The following is a 13899-nucleotide window of genomic DNA, read 5'->3' on the forward strand; positions in this document are numbered from 1 at the left end:
CTTCTATTTATTTATCTGGGTAGATGTTGTGTTCTGCCCTTTCCTTTCCCAGCATAGTATAATGCGTTCCTTAAGGCTAGAGACTGTTTTCAATTTTGTCTTTGTATTTCCTGACACAGCATTTTAAACATAATATCTAATCAATGTTCATTTAGTTGAACTGACAGTTAAAGCTTCAAAATAGGCAACGTCAGAATTGGAATGGACTTTAGAACACAGAATGGAAGATATCAGACGAGCCTTACAACATAGAACACTGAATATCAGAGCTGGAAGGAGCCTAAGTGATCCTTTAATCCAATCCCCATGATTTTACAAATGGAAAAACTGAAGCCAAGACATAGGAAGTGTCAAAGATGAGCAATGAACAATAGAGCCAAGTCTAGACACAATGCTACATCCAGGGCTTCATCCATTGCATCGAGCCGCCTTGGGGTAACTTTGTTTTCCCTTTAAGATGGCCCATAAAATTCATTAGAATCTGGTTTCCCTTGGATATATATTTGGTGGTGGGAATGGCAGGAATGGATGGAACCGTTTAATTTCTCTGGATTCTACACCCTGCTATGTTCTATATACAGCCCAAGACTGTATGTACTATGTACTCTAGGGAAGCCTGGGCCCTGGCCATAACCTTAGCCACCACTTGGGGGAAGAGAAGTAGAGACCCAAAAACCTGGAAGGATTTGTAGGTCTGAGGACACCTATGGGAGGAAGGCAGGTCACATGGTTACTTTGGTCATTGGAAAACCTAAAGAGAAATTGCTTAGAATGCCTGGGTTGACCAAGAAAGTGCTATTTGGAATGATCAAAAACTGTTCTCCCTTTTTACTAGTTTTGGTTTCTAAAATAATTAGGACATTTCCAGCCTCTGGCTCTAGAGGGTGCCCGAGATGCTAGGATTCAGGGAGGCAGTCCACAGCCACATCCAAGGGGAAGCCAGGTGAAGGTGGGGAGAGACACAGTAAACACAATTACACAGGCAGACACCTTCCCCCGGCAAGACACAGACACACATCCATGCTAACACTCAGGTATCCTCCATTCTTAATACAAAAAAATCCTTCACTGACCCTACTACCTTCCTCTTCAAACGATTGTTCCAAGTCCTATTAAAGTATCTTTCATTTTGTGTTCCTTTCTCTCCTCTGGCATTGCCTCCATTCTGGTGGTACTTAATTGGCTCTCATCTATTCACATCTGGACTATTCTGATAGCCTGCTGAGTCCCTCCTCATTCCAGTACATCCTCGACTCAACTGTCAAAGTGATCTTCCTAAAGCCCAGGTCTGATAACCGGGTTTCCACCCTCCACGCAATAATCTCCAGCACCTCCCAATCACCACCAGGATCTTTGGGGCTTTTAAAAAAACCTGTTTGTAGTCCAGCCCCTTCCTACTTTTCCAGTCTTTTTTTTTCCTTGTTGGGAGATTGGACCATTTAATGACTCCAATCTCATTGCTTATTGATGAGGAAACTAAATTTCTTGGTCTCTGATCAGGACCCCACTTTAGGCAGTCTAGCAGCTCTCTGCTCCAGGGGCTCAACCTACAATGGATTGTAATTTTGACGTCCAATCAACTTGGCCCCTCTTGCTGCTTAGAACTTCTGAAGGCAAGGGAATCCACCACCCTCAATCTCCCAGAAGCAGGGATGGTGTGTGTGTGACCATGCTTAGCCTCCGTACCCCTTCATGTACTCTGTGACCTAGCTACATCAGCCTTCCCCCCAGTCCCTAAACAGGACTCTGTCTTTTTTTCCTATTTTCTCAGTAGCTCTACAGCTCTTTCTCCTTCTGCGCTGGGTCCTCCTGCACGGATTGCCCACTTGGATAGCATAACCTCCAAAACTCTATCCCAGGTCCTCTTCTCTCTCAACAATCACCCTCTTGGTCACCATCTGCTCCCATGTCTTCTCTAACCTGATGATTCCCAGATCTAGAGATCTATCCCTCCTTTTTCTTCTGACTGCCTCTCCAGGTGCACAGATATATATTCTTGATTACTCATAGTCCCTGACCCCACCACATAGCAATCAATGGCCAAGTCTTGCTGATTCTATCGCTATCTTATTTTTATTATGTTCCCTTCACTCCACTGACACCACAATCATCCTCGTTCAAGTTCTTACCAGTTTTCACTGGGATTGTTACAATAGCTTGCTAATCAGTCTCCCTGACTAAATATTCTCCTTTCTCCAGTCTCTCCAAACATTCTAAAAATGCACATCTTACCATGCCATTCCCTTGCTCAATAAATTCCTATGGCTCCTGTTACCCTAGGATGCAATGCACATTCCTTCATAAGCTTCCCCCAGACTACCTTTCTATATCACTGTTACTTCCCTTCATACCCTGCACAGTTCAGCCACTGATTGCCTCCTTTTCCCTCCCACATACCAGATATTCCATTTTGCATCACCATGTGTTTGCACAGGCTGTCCTCCCCATACCTAGAATACACTCCTTCCTCACCTCTGTTTTGTAGCATCCTTAATTCCTTTCAAAGCTCAGTTCAAATACCATCTCTTAGATGAGGCCTTTCCTGATTCCTTCTGAAGCAAATGTCTCTCCTCCAATTTATCTTCTATTTATATTGCATATACCCATGTGTACATATTGTTTTCCACTGAGGCTGTAAGCACCTTAAGGATAGGGACTGCTAATTTTTCTAACACAGTGTCTGATACACAGTCGGTGCTTAATAAATGTTGACTGATTAACTTTAGTGACCATCCATCCTCTACCACCAGGTCCTGTGGCAACCTATCTCACAATAAAATAGGGTACGCTAAACATTTATTAAGTACTGACTAGGTACCAAAAACTGTTCTAAGTACCAAATATAAAGGGATTCTCTGAGCCATAGGACTTGAAAACTCTCAGGAATCATTGGATTCTCTGAGACATAGGACTTGAAAACCCTCAGGAATCATTGGATTCTCTGAGCCATAGGACTTGAAAACTCTCAGGAATCATTGGATTCTCTGAGACATAGGACTTGAAAACCCTCAGGAATCATTGGATTCTCTGAGACATAGGATTTGAAAACTCTCAGGAATCATTGGATTCTCTGAGAAATGATAAGACTGTTACAACACTTCAAAATCTGCTGGAATCATTGGATTCCCTAACACATAAAAAGACTTTCAGGACTTCAAAAACTCAGGGGGATCATTGGATTCCCTGACATGTGAAACAATGGACAATAGATTGGTTTTGGACTATCTCTTGGCTGCTGAAGAAGGTGTATGTGTGACTGTTGTTTACATACCCACCTTCTAGGACTTCTGGTGATCTTTTCCAACACCATGTTGATTTATATTGTTTGCTATTCTGCTACTTGTGTGTACAATTCATGTTTGTTACACCACATCGAGCCTGCACTGACTGAGGGGAGGGTCATCCTAATAGCCTCTGCGTTATTGCTATGCTTGTGAATACCTTCCATGCTGATGGGTTTGTGCATAATAAGACCCTTCAGCCCAGAAACCCTAGCAACCCCATTTCCTTTGGTGCTTTTCATCTCCCTTCCTGAGATGTCAGGTAGGGTGTGATCATCTCCTTTTAGTACTTTCACCGCCTTTTCTGAGAAGTCAGGAGGCTGTGATCACCTCCTTTTCGGTGCTTTCACCTCCTTCCCTGAGAGTTAGGGAGGCTGTGATCACCTCCCTTGGGGCTCTGACCTCCTGAGGAGTCAGGGATGGCATGACCACGGTGTTCTAAAATAAAGAAAGGGAAATGTAATGGGCTGAGGTTTGAGCTGATGCACTGAGGTCCCAAGTACATGAGGCTAGATAGTAATTGGGCTATACTCTATTAATATACATGATTGGATTAAGAATGGTCCCTGCCCACTCTCCTTGCAAGTCCTGATGTGTTGTATAGGAAATGACGATTTTGGTGGGTGGAGGCAGAGAGGGAAGAAGACAAGCTGGGAGAGATTGGGCTGAGTTCGAGACTCTGAGCTGCTGGTTGTGTGGCTGCTGGTCGAGCTAGCTTCTTGACTCAGCTGCACACATTGCTATCGCCGATTCTCTTCCACCTCCAATCCTTCTTCACTGAGAATAAAGACTGACGATTTTCCCCTAACCTGAATTCCTGTCTCGTGCTGATCTTAAAATACACGATCTTAACAGATACACAGTCGGTGCTTAATAAATGTTGACTGATTAACTTTAGTGACCATCCATCCTCTACCACCAGGTCCTGTGGCAACCTATCTCACAATAAAATAGGGTACGCTAAACATTTATTAAGTACTGACTAGGTACCAAAAACTGTTCTAAGTACCAAATATAAAGGAAGTCCCTGTCCTCCTGATGCTTAATGGAGGAAGACAATACACAAAAGGAAGCTGAAGGGAAGAGGTGTGGAGAGTTCTTCTATTCTTTAGGAAGTTTTCCTTATATCAAGCTTGTGCACATGCTATAAGAAAAACAGGAAGGTATATGCTGCTCAAATTCTGAGTTCAAATTCAACTTCAGGCTTTTACAGGGTAGAAATAATACCTATCTCCCAAGGTGGTTGTGAGAATAAGATAAAATGTAAGGTACTTTGAAAAGCTTCAAGTACTATATAGATGCTAGTTATTATCATCATCATCACCACCTTCAAATTAAATAATAATGGTTGTTATTTAAATTTAAATTATTAACTAATCAAATAATTTATTTTGAAGTCAGAGGCCCTAAGTTCAGATTCCAAATCTGCTACTTACTCTGCCTATGAGTAAGCTTTAGCAAGTGTCTTAACCTCTCTAAGTCTGGGTTTCCTCATCTGTAAAATGACACTATTAGGCTAGATGACCAAGGTCTCCTCCAGCTTTATATTTATGATCTTATATTAAATCCTTCCCTGCAGTTCTCACCCATTACTGCTTCTCCTGACCTTTGGAGTCAAGCAAAACAAAACAAAACAAAATCTAAAAAACCCTAATTCTTCATCTGCCTAATAATCCTTCAAATACTTCTTTCCTTCAGGCTAAACATCCCCAGGTCTTTCAACCATTCTTCACCTTGCCTACATTCAGGGAAATGCTAAAATTTATTCTATGCCATCCAAATTCACAGATGGGTTGGGGGTCCACAGACCCCAGGTTAAGAACATCTGGTTTAGACATTCTTCCTGTATAAACACAGCTGAAGAGAGATCTTATCTGCACCAATCTTTGAGGACCAGAAAGAGGGAGATTCACAAACATGGGTCCAAGATCAGCCCCGAGAGTCATTTCTGCCCCTTTTTGACCTTGCACAAGATGGAGAGCACGAGTATCCTGTGAAATGGGACAACTCAGAAATCACAGATTTAGCACTGGGAGGGAATTTGGAGAGCAAATGCAATTCCCTCAGTTTTAAAATGAGGAAAGCTGGGGAACCCAAACAAAGAGCCTTGAGCAAGATCACACAGCAGTTGGAGGAGAGGGACAGGGAGAGGACAGGGACGTGAGTTTAGGTGTCTCTGTTAATGCTATTGACTATTACTGGATGTTCTCCGGGGCTCAGAAGATAAGCATCCGCTCTCCTCCCTTTGTCCCTCCCCGTCCTCGGAAGCCCATGGAACCATTTGTTTTCTCTCATTTCTCTGAGGGGCAACATGGACCGGTGAGAGCGAGCTGGCAGTGGTGCCAGAAGATGGGTTCACCGTGGGAATCTGGGCCAATCACTCTCAGTTTAACACTCCAGGTACTGGTAGAGGGAATTTCCTCAGTCAATGAAATAGCTGGTTCATTCCCGGTCCCTATCCCTGAGCTTCAGCCAGCTGCCCTTCTTGCTTAGTTTGCTAAACTCCATTTCCCTAGACCACTGAGGCAGCAAATCACCCACCCAGTGGGCCTCTGGCTCAATCCTCCCACAGGTGTCTGCTATTTTGGGAGTGGGGTAGGGGAAGGTTCAGGTTTTGGAACAAAACATTGAGTCATTAGTCAGCTGAGGGAGGGTTTCTGATTGCTCACTTGATTCTTTCAGTGGCAGAAAAAGCCCTGGTCTCTGCTGAGGAACAGCCAAGCTGGTGCCATTCATTCTGCCACTTCTGGGGGAAGGGTCTCAGAGTGTGAACAGTGTCTATGGGGTGTGGGAAGGAGTTTGGCTGAGCAAAGGTAGCTCCCAAGGTTTCCTGGGAGAGCCCCTTCATTAATACATGTGCAGAAAGCTCCAGGAAAGTCCTCATAGCAGCAAAGGTGCCCGACATCACCATACTTCTCTAAGGCAGGCCCTCATCTCCCTGGAGACCCAGGCCAGCAGGTGTAGACAACTACTGCCTCTGAAGCTGGTGATCTGGCTCTCACCACTTGGCATGGCCCCTGTCTCCTTAATTCTTATTTCCCCATTAGAATTATTGCCAGATGGGCTGTGTCTGGTTTCTGGCACACCGGGCTTTGGGAACCCCCATGGGCTGGCCCAAAGCTCTTGTTAATGGAGTTCCTTTGAGGGTTTTGGGGGAGAGTCTAAATCATAAGATACAAAAGCCCTTTGGTCCAAATGTTGGGACTGGGAAAACTCGTACTTCCAACTCATGTCCCTAATGATCCAAAAAACGTAAAACTGGGTCCCCACTAGCTGCCAGTTGATTGGTCTTTTGCCTCTAAGACATTTATGAAAGCAGAAATCTGTCCATTTTTGTGGAAGGGGAGCTGGGCTCAGTTTTAGAATATGGGCTTTTCCGTTTGGGGACCTGGAGTTTGGAGGACAGGCTCAGTGGGTCTAGTAGAAAAACATCCTTCCAGGAGCTCCTAACCCTTTCTATATATAAACCTGTACACAATGTACTGATGCCTTAACCCTTTCCACTGCCCCCACTAATATCCACCAAGGTGTAGATAAGTTAATCCTGTCAATTCACTCACTAAAAAATGTACCATACTTCTTGTCCTCTCAAATTTTTGCCCAACAAATACAAGTTTCCAAACTATACTCAAAGACAGTTGGAATCTTAGAACAGAGTTTCAGAGCTAAGAGAGCCCTTTGAACACAGAATATCAGAGCTAAGAGGAACCTTAAAGGACAGAATGTGAATAGTTGGAGGGACCTTAGAACATAAAATGTTATAGCTGAAAATGACCTTAGAATACAAAATATCAGCACTGGAAGTGATCTTAGAACCCAGAATGTCAGACCTGGGAGGGCCCACAGAAGATAGACTATGAGAGCTTGGGCAGGGAAGGGATTGGAGGCTGTATTACACAGAAAGTCAGAGCTGGAAGGGCTCTTAGAACAATGAATGTCAGAGCTGGGAGGGTCCTTAGAACCCAGAAGGTCAGAGCTGGGAGAGACTTTAGAACACAGAATGTCAGCCCTGGAAGTCTAACAACTTTTGATCTGAGAATACCTTTAGAACATAGAACCTAATAAACCCCCCAATTTCTCTAGTTCTTTATGAGTTGCAAGGCCCTCTCCTTCCCTGTGAGATAGGGAGTACAAGCATTCTTGTCCCAGTTTTTTAGGTAAGCTAAGGTTCAGGGAAGTAAGTAATTTGCCCAGATTCTTACAGCTAGTAAGCAAGCTGGGATCAGGATTCAGAAATCACTCTCCTGCTTACAAGAGTGACGCTCTTCCCATTACATCATGTTAGAGCTAGAACACAGCAAAATATATTAAATATATCCCATAGAATGTCACTGGTGGAAGGGACCTTCCATACCCTCTGCTCCAACATCCTTATTTAACAGATGAGGACAGAGGAACTTACCGGGGTCACTGGGAGCCTCAGGCAGACAGCTTCTGTCTGTAGCTGTCCCTGTTGGCTCTGACCCAGGGTTCTTTCCACTATTCCATCCTGCCCTCCAGACTCAAGAAAAGCCCTCCATGTCCCTACTCCCCTCCCACACCCTCTCCTCTGCTTCAGGCAAATACTGACCCTTTCTTGCCCACCCAGCTTCACTCCTTTCTTCCCTTACTCCTAGGATAATTTGCCATCCCCGCTGTAAGGGGGAAACTGAGGCATGGTGTTCATGAACTACCAAAAAAAAAACCAAAACCCAAACCAGGCTCTTGCCCATTTCATTCCCAAAACTGGCTCTATTTTTAACAACCCCTTCATAACACAGCACTTTCCCTGCTGTTCTTTGGGGCCCCCCTTCTTGGTTATTGGTGGAGTGGAAGGCACATTGGGTCTGTGGTCCAAGGATAAGGACAAGGGTTCAGATTCTGACTCTTAGTATTTATTAAGTTGTATAATCTTGGACAAGTCACTTTCCTTTGCTGGATACGAGTTTCTATCTCTATTAAATCAAGAGGCGGGACTAAATGAGCTTTCACTGCCTTCTAACTCTAAATGCCACAATCTTAGGATCTCATGATCCCATATGCTCTACACAGATCTGCCAATACTTGGCCATCTGGGCGAGGGTGGGGATATGGGGCTGAGAGCTGCGACCTCTGGCTCATGCCCTGCTCCTCTTCATGTCTCAGGCTGGCATAGGGTAAGGGACACCCACAGTTTGGCTGAGTATGGCGGAGTTGGCCTGGGTTCCTTTTCCTGGAATGAAGACTACTACTACTAATTTTGAAGTGGTCCATAAAAGCTTCCAAAGAACTTTCCTCATAATAACCTGTGAGGTAAGCATTGAGAGTGGCCCCTTTTCCATTTTATTGGTAAGGAAACTGAGGCTCAAGTGTGACTCACCCATGGTCAAACAGCTGGAGAGGGTTGGGACTAGGATTCAAAGCCAGGTCTCCTGACTCAAATTCAGTGTTTTTCCTATTCTGTCCTGTTGCTAGTAGGTACTAGAGGGGCAAGGGCTCTCCAGAATGGGAGGTGTACGTGGGAAGTCCCCATCTAGACTCTTCCTTCCTAATACACCAGCATCTTCCCCTCTCGAATGCAGCTGTTTGTCCCCCAGGTCTGGGTGGAGGTGGGCAGAGCTCTCAGAAGGAGCTGGTTTTCTGATCCCTGCCACACTGGTACCTGACTCCACACCTGACCCGCAGGGGGGAGGTCAATGAATTGTATCAATGATGATTATTATTTTCACCATAAAGCTTCCAATCCTACAGCCCTTGAAGGCTGACCCAGCTCTGTGCTAACACGTACTGAGAATAGTTTTGCCCTTTTTCACACAGGAGGAAACTCAGAGTCTATGGCTGTCTTTCTCCAGCTCACCTCACAACTAGTGAATGGCAAAGACCCTAATGGGCATCTTCCTGGCAATTAGTCTAGCCCCTTGTCTACTTCTGGCCAGCTGTTCCCCCAATCTCCAAAGCCCAGAGAGACCTGGAACATGGAAACAGGGTGGTGGGTGACTGACAAGCCCCAGGGGAGAGACAGAAGGGAGCTGACGCGCATTTTCCACCCCAGACCAGGTTCTCCACTCCCCTGCTCCCGGCTCCCTCCCAGGCCCTCTCAACTCTTACCTGTGCCTGATAAATCCCCCCTGGATCCCTTGGTCCTAATCCCACAAAGGGACGGTTTGCAGGGGGCGTGCTGGGCGCAGAGTAGGCTGCGGGAAGGAGAGAGACCAAGAGCCCATTAGTGGGGGTGGGAGGCTGGGAGCCCCTCTCAAGGCCACTGAAGCCCAGCTCTCTCTCTCTCCTGCTGCTGGGGAATCAGCTGTCCACCCCCAGCAGTGCCTGGGACCTCAGTCTCCCCGGGGCTCAGAGGCTAAATTTGGACCATCTTATCTGGTGGCCTAGTGAACGCCCAAGCTTTGACACAGAACATAGCCAAAGGGATACCCCCCCACCCCAAAAAGCCCTCAACGTGTTCCCGGGGATAACGGGTGGGGACAACGTGTGTGGGGGGGGATAAAAGAGAAGGGGGAAAGCCCTGCCTTTCACAGCGCCATCCCGTGGGGCATGCTGGTATAGCAACCACTTCCCTCTAGCTCCCCATCCATCTAGGGGACCTCCTGGGTCAGTGAATGAGAAGAGGGAGGGAGAGGATGAAAATTTCATAATTCATAGCTACTTGTGAATTATTCAGTCGCTTCCCTTGCCCACCCATCTCCCTTACCCCTCCCCTTCTGATGCTTGGACCTGCATCTCTCTCTGGGCTCCATGAATAATTGAGTACATTTTATTTATTAATTTTCCTCTATGCAAGTGCATAAGGATGGGTGTGTGTTTGCATCCACACATATATTTTAATATAGGCGATTAAATTTCATCGGTGAGTAAATAATTCACTGCCGGACGCTGCCTGGGGAGGCCGGCCTCAGACAGGCTGGGACCAGAGGTTGCTGGGACAGATTGTGGGGGTCACAGGATTGGAAGAGGATGTCTGAGAGCTGGGGGGGGGGCTCCTGTTAAGTCTGAGCAGAGCCAGGATGGGGCTCAGTAAGGAAGAGGAAGAGGCAGCACGGCAGCGTGGAGGAAGGATGGACTGGGAGGCAGGAGACAGAGGGTCTAGTCCCCCCCTGCCATGAAATCACTTGTCCTCTTGGGCAAGCCGCACCCCTTCTCTGGACCCCAGTTCCTTGGAATGAGAAAGCCTCTCAGTTCCAGCTCCCCCATGCTGTGCTCTGAGGCCTGGGTCCCTTCCTCGGTTCTGCCCTAGGCTCCCTCTGGGTTCTGTGTTCTGAGGTCCCTGCCAGCTCTGACATTCGGCTGCCCTTTCCAGGGCCAGGATTCTCTGTCAGCTTCTGCCTACAGCTAAGGGGGAAGCAGCCCTGGGCTGGGAGGCAGGAGACCAGGGTTTGTGTCCTGCTCTGGCTCTAAAATTCAAGTGGCCCCAAGTGCTTCTCTGGGCTCTACTGGGCCCAGAGCAGGCCTGATGACTCCCACCCCCCGGAGATCCCCAGCTGGAAAAGGAAGGCTCCTCTCCTCAGGGAAGGGGCAGGAAGCTTCCCAGCGGCTGGTCGTTGGACAACAGATGCTCGGCGCTCTGCGAGGGAGAGGCACAGGCCTTTGGCTCTGGCTACCCTTTATTTCATTGGCTCTTGGTGGGGAGGGTGACAAGAAGCTCCCAGGGAAGTTTGGGGAGAGAAGCAGGGTCTGGGAAAGGGGGTTGGGCTCAAAGTAAAGAAGGGGATGGAGGGCCTGTGTGAGGAAAGAGGCGACTAAGAGGTTTCAAATGAGAAGACTGGGGGGTCTGGGGGAGGGGTGGATTCAGAGCTGGGAGGCACCAGAGAACACAGAACACAAGACACAGCACCATGAACATGGGAGCCTTTGAGATTCAGAGTGGATGGCCAGAGCTCGAAGGGAACACAAAACACAGGACATGGGCTGAGAAGACCTTGGGACACAGAACACAGAATGTCAGACAGAACAGAGGCCTTCTGATGGAGAACTGGAAGGTCCTGAGGAAGAGCCGAGCCCAAGCCCCTGATCTTACAGGAGGAAGGACAGAGGCCCAGAGGAGGGGAGCCCCAGGTTTGCCTAAGCACACTGCGCATGCTGGCGGCCGAGCGGGGCCCAGGCCCGGCTCCCGACGCCCGGCCAGCACTGTCCCTCACGCCACTTGCCTCCTCTGGCCTTGGCCTTCCCTCTCAGAGGGGCCAGGGCCCTCTTCCCTGCTGACCTCAGCCCTGGGATTCTGGGAAAGGAGGGGCAACAAGTGCAGTGGTGTTTGTGACGGAGACGCCCGGCACAACGGGGCTGAGACCCACCAAGCTCATCCTGCCCGAGGGCCTGGCCATGGGGATGGCCGCCTCCACGCCCTGCCTCTGCCAGCTGCTCCCTGGGGCCCTCGGGGCGTCCAGAGCCCCTTGGTAGGGCTGTGACCCAGGGCAGAGGGGCAGGAGGGAGGGCTGAGTGGCCAGGGAGAAGGGGGGGTGCCCAGCTGCGCTGCCCACCCCGCCCCGGGCACCGCTTCCCTCACGCTTACTGGGCGAAGTCGGCGATGTGGTTCCTCCCTCGGAAGTTGTGGTGGTAGATTTGGTGTCAGGGGAGAGAGCCAGCCGGGGCATGCCTGGGGGCGGTGGCGGTGCCAGCATCTGGGTGGAAAGGTAGTGACTGGGCATTTTGACTTGACCACTTCCATTTAACTGGGGGGAACAGAGAGACAAAGTGGTTAGGGGGGCGGGGGAGCCCGGGGGAAGGGCGGCAGGAGTCGCACGGGCCTTGGCCCGCCTCCCCCCAGGTGCCCGGGGCTGTCCCCCTCCACCTCCTGCTGCTGGCACAGACCATCCCAGGCATTGCCCTGGTTTGGTGTCCTGGGCCTTCGCTTCACGGCCCTCCCGGCTGTCCGAGGCCCCGAGTTCTCTCGGAGGCGCCCAGGCCCAGTGGGGACAGTGGCAGGGCAGGGACTCGGGCATTATGAGTTTAGTGGGTCTCAGGAGGAATTCCCTCTCACCGTCACAGAGACACTGTCTGGGGGTGTTTTCACAAGGAATTAAACCTGAGGGCAGGGCTGAGAGTCCGGGGCAAGGAGAAGGCTGAGCCCCTGCGGCAGCTCCCTCTCTCCCTAAACTACAGCTCCAAAACACAACGGCTTGCGCTTCTCTCTGGCTCCCGACGTCACCACCTGATGGACCCTACACGGCCCCCTGAGCTGGGCAGGCGGCATCTATCCCCATCCACGGCACAGAAGAGACGGCTGACTCTCAGAGACGCTAAGTGACTTGTCCAATGCCACACAATCAGTGTCAGAATGGGACGGAACGAACCCAGGCCTTTCACTCGAGACCAGTGCCTTCCTGCTGCACCAGGCTGGGGGGCCCAGACGCGGCTGGCCTCCTCCACGTTTCTCTGTCCCGCCCTCCCCTCCCCTCTCACCCGGCCGCTCCTTACCGGTCCTGGCTGCTGATTGGATGGGTCACAGGCCAAGGAGACGAGATCTTTGAGGGGGTCCTGGGGGTTGAGATGAGGCGGGTATCGGATGGCAGTGTGGGGGAAGTAGGTAGAGGCCGTCTGGGGGATAATGGAGGTGGTTGGGAAATGCAGCGTGGAGGAGGGGTGAGGGCTCCGGGCGATACCTGTGGAGAGAGGGATGGATCCTCAGAGCCGGCTCCTGGCAGGCAGAAGCCGGCTTCTCAAACACAGACTTAGAGCCTTTCAGACTCAGAAAAGACCTCCACCCCAACCTGAAGCAGAGACTTCCTCCAGCAAGGCCCAGCCTCTGTTTAAAGGCTCCGAGCCTGACTCTTGAGAAGCCCCTTCCAATGCTGGGCAGCTCGGAGAGCTCAAGTTGACCAGAATTTGGCTTTGAGGGGCTGTTGCTGCCCCATTGGTCCCAATCTTCCCTGGGGTCAAGCAGGGCAAAACCAGCTCCATTTGCCAGGTGGGTTGCGTGGGATGTGCATCTTAGGGGCAGAGCTGGGAGCAGCAGAGAAGGATCCTGGGATTCAAAATGGGGAAGCCCTTGAAGGGCATCCAGTCCAAAGGAAGATGCTAAGACCCAGGGGAGTGACTGCTCGAGTCTCACACTCTCACACACACACTCATACACACACAGATATACACACTCACAAACACACACTCTCACACATTCACACACATACACACGGGTGCTCAGTGAGAGAACCCGGACTTGGATGCAGCCCCTTGGACCCCAATAGCACTCCTTCCACCATATTCCACTATTTCATGAGGCAGCGGTTCCCAGGCTGGGGAGAGGCGGCATGGGCAGAGACAGAAGAGATCCCAGCCTCTTTTTTCACATGTAAAGAAAAGTCCCCAGTTGTTCCAGGTGAGTAGCTCCCAGCCTGGCTGTAAGCTCATTCCCAGTCTGGCTTGGCCTGAAGCCTGGGAAGCTGCACCAGGCAGGATCTGAGTTGGGTGACAAGAAGAGCCGCCCTCGTGACCCATGAAGAGCTGGGACCCAGGTACCGGCTGGGGGTTCTTACATCTCAGGAGCCACCGCTAGGGAGGGGAGAGGCTGGGGGTTAGCCTTTGTTTAATTATTTTTAGAGGAATCTTTAAGATTATCTAAGTACACCACTGGAGCTGGAGCATGGTCTTCAGGGACTTTAGCTGCCCTCTCTGACTCAGGCTTCCCCAGGCCCAGGCCTTGGCCCAGGCTGCA

At 49.6% G+C, this 13899-nt stretch overlaps 1 protein-coding gene across 4 annotated transcripts in view; it reads right to left on the reverse strand.

Annotated features, from left to right (window-relative positions):
* The window catches only part of NFIC (nuclear factor I C), a 136115-nt gene that overhangs the window by 19066 nt on the left and 103150 nt on the right, over positions 1–13899 (reverse strand). The window contains exons 8-10 of one of the 4 annotated variants that reach the window (XM_031947888.1): positions 12666–12850; positions 11761–11920; positions 9348–9433 (exon numbers count right to left, since the gene is read on the reverse strand). In XM_031947888.1, the coding sequence (XP_031803748.1) occupies positions 9348–9433; positions 11761–11920; positions 12666–12850 (431 nt within the window). The remainder of the gene's footprint in view (positions 1–9347; positions 9434–11760; positions 11921–12665; positions 12851–13899) is intronic. The other 3 variants (XM_031947887.1, XM_031947889.1, XM_031947890.1) reach the window with 3 other exon arrangements.

Source organism: Sarcophilus harrisii, chromosome 1, assembly GCF_902635505.1.
Source record: "Sarcophilus harrisii chromosome 1, mSarHar1.11, whole genome shotgun sequence".
In the NCBI taxonomy this organism is placed as follows: domain Eukaryota; kingdom Metazoa; phylum Chordata; class Mammalia; order Dasyuromorphia; family Dasyuridae; genus Sarcophilus; species Sarcophilus harrisii.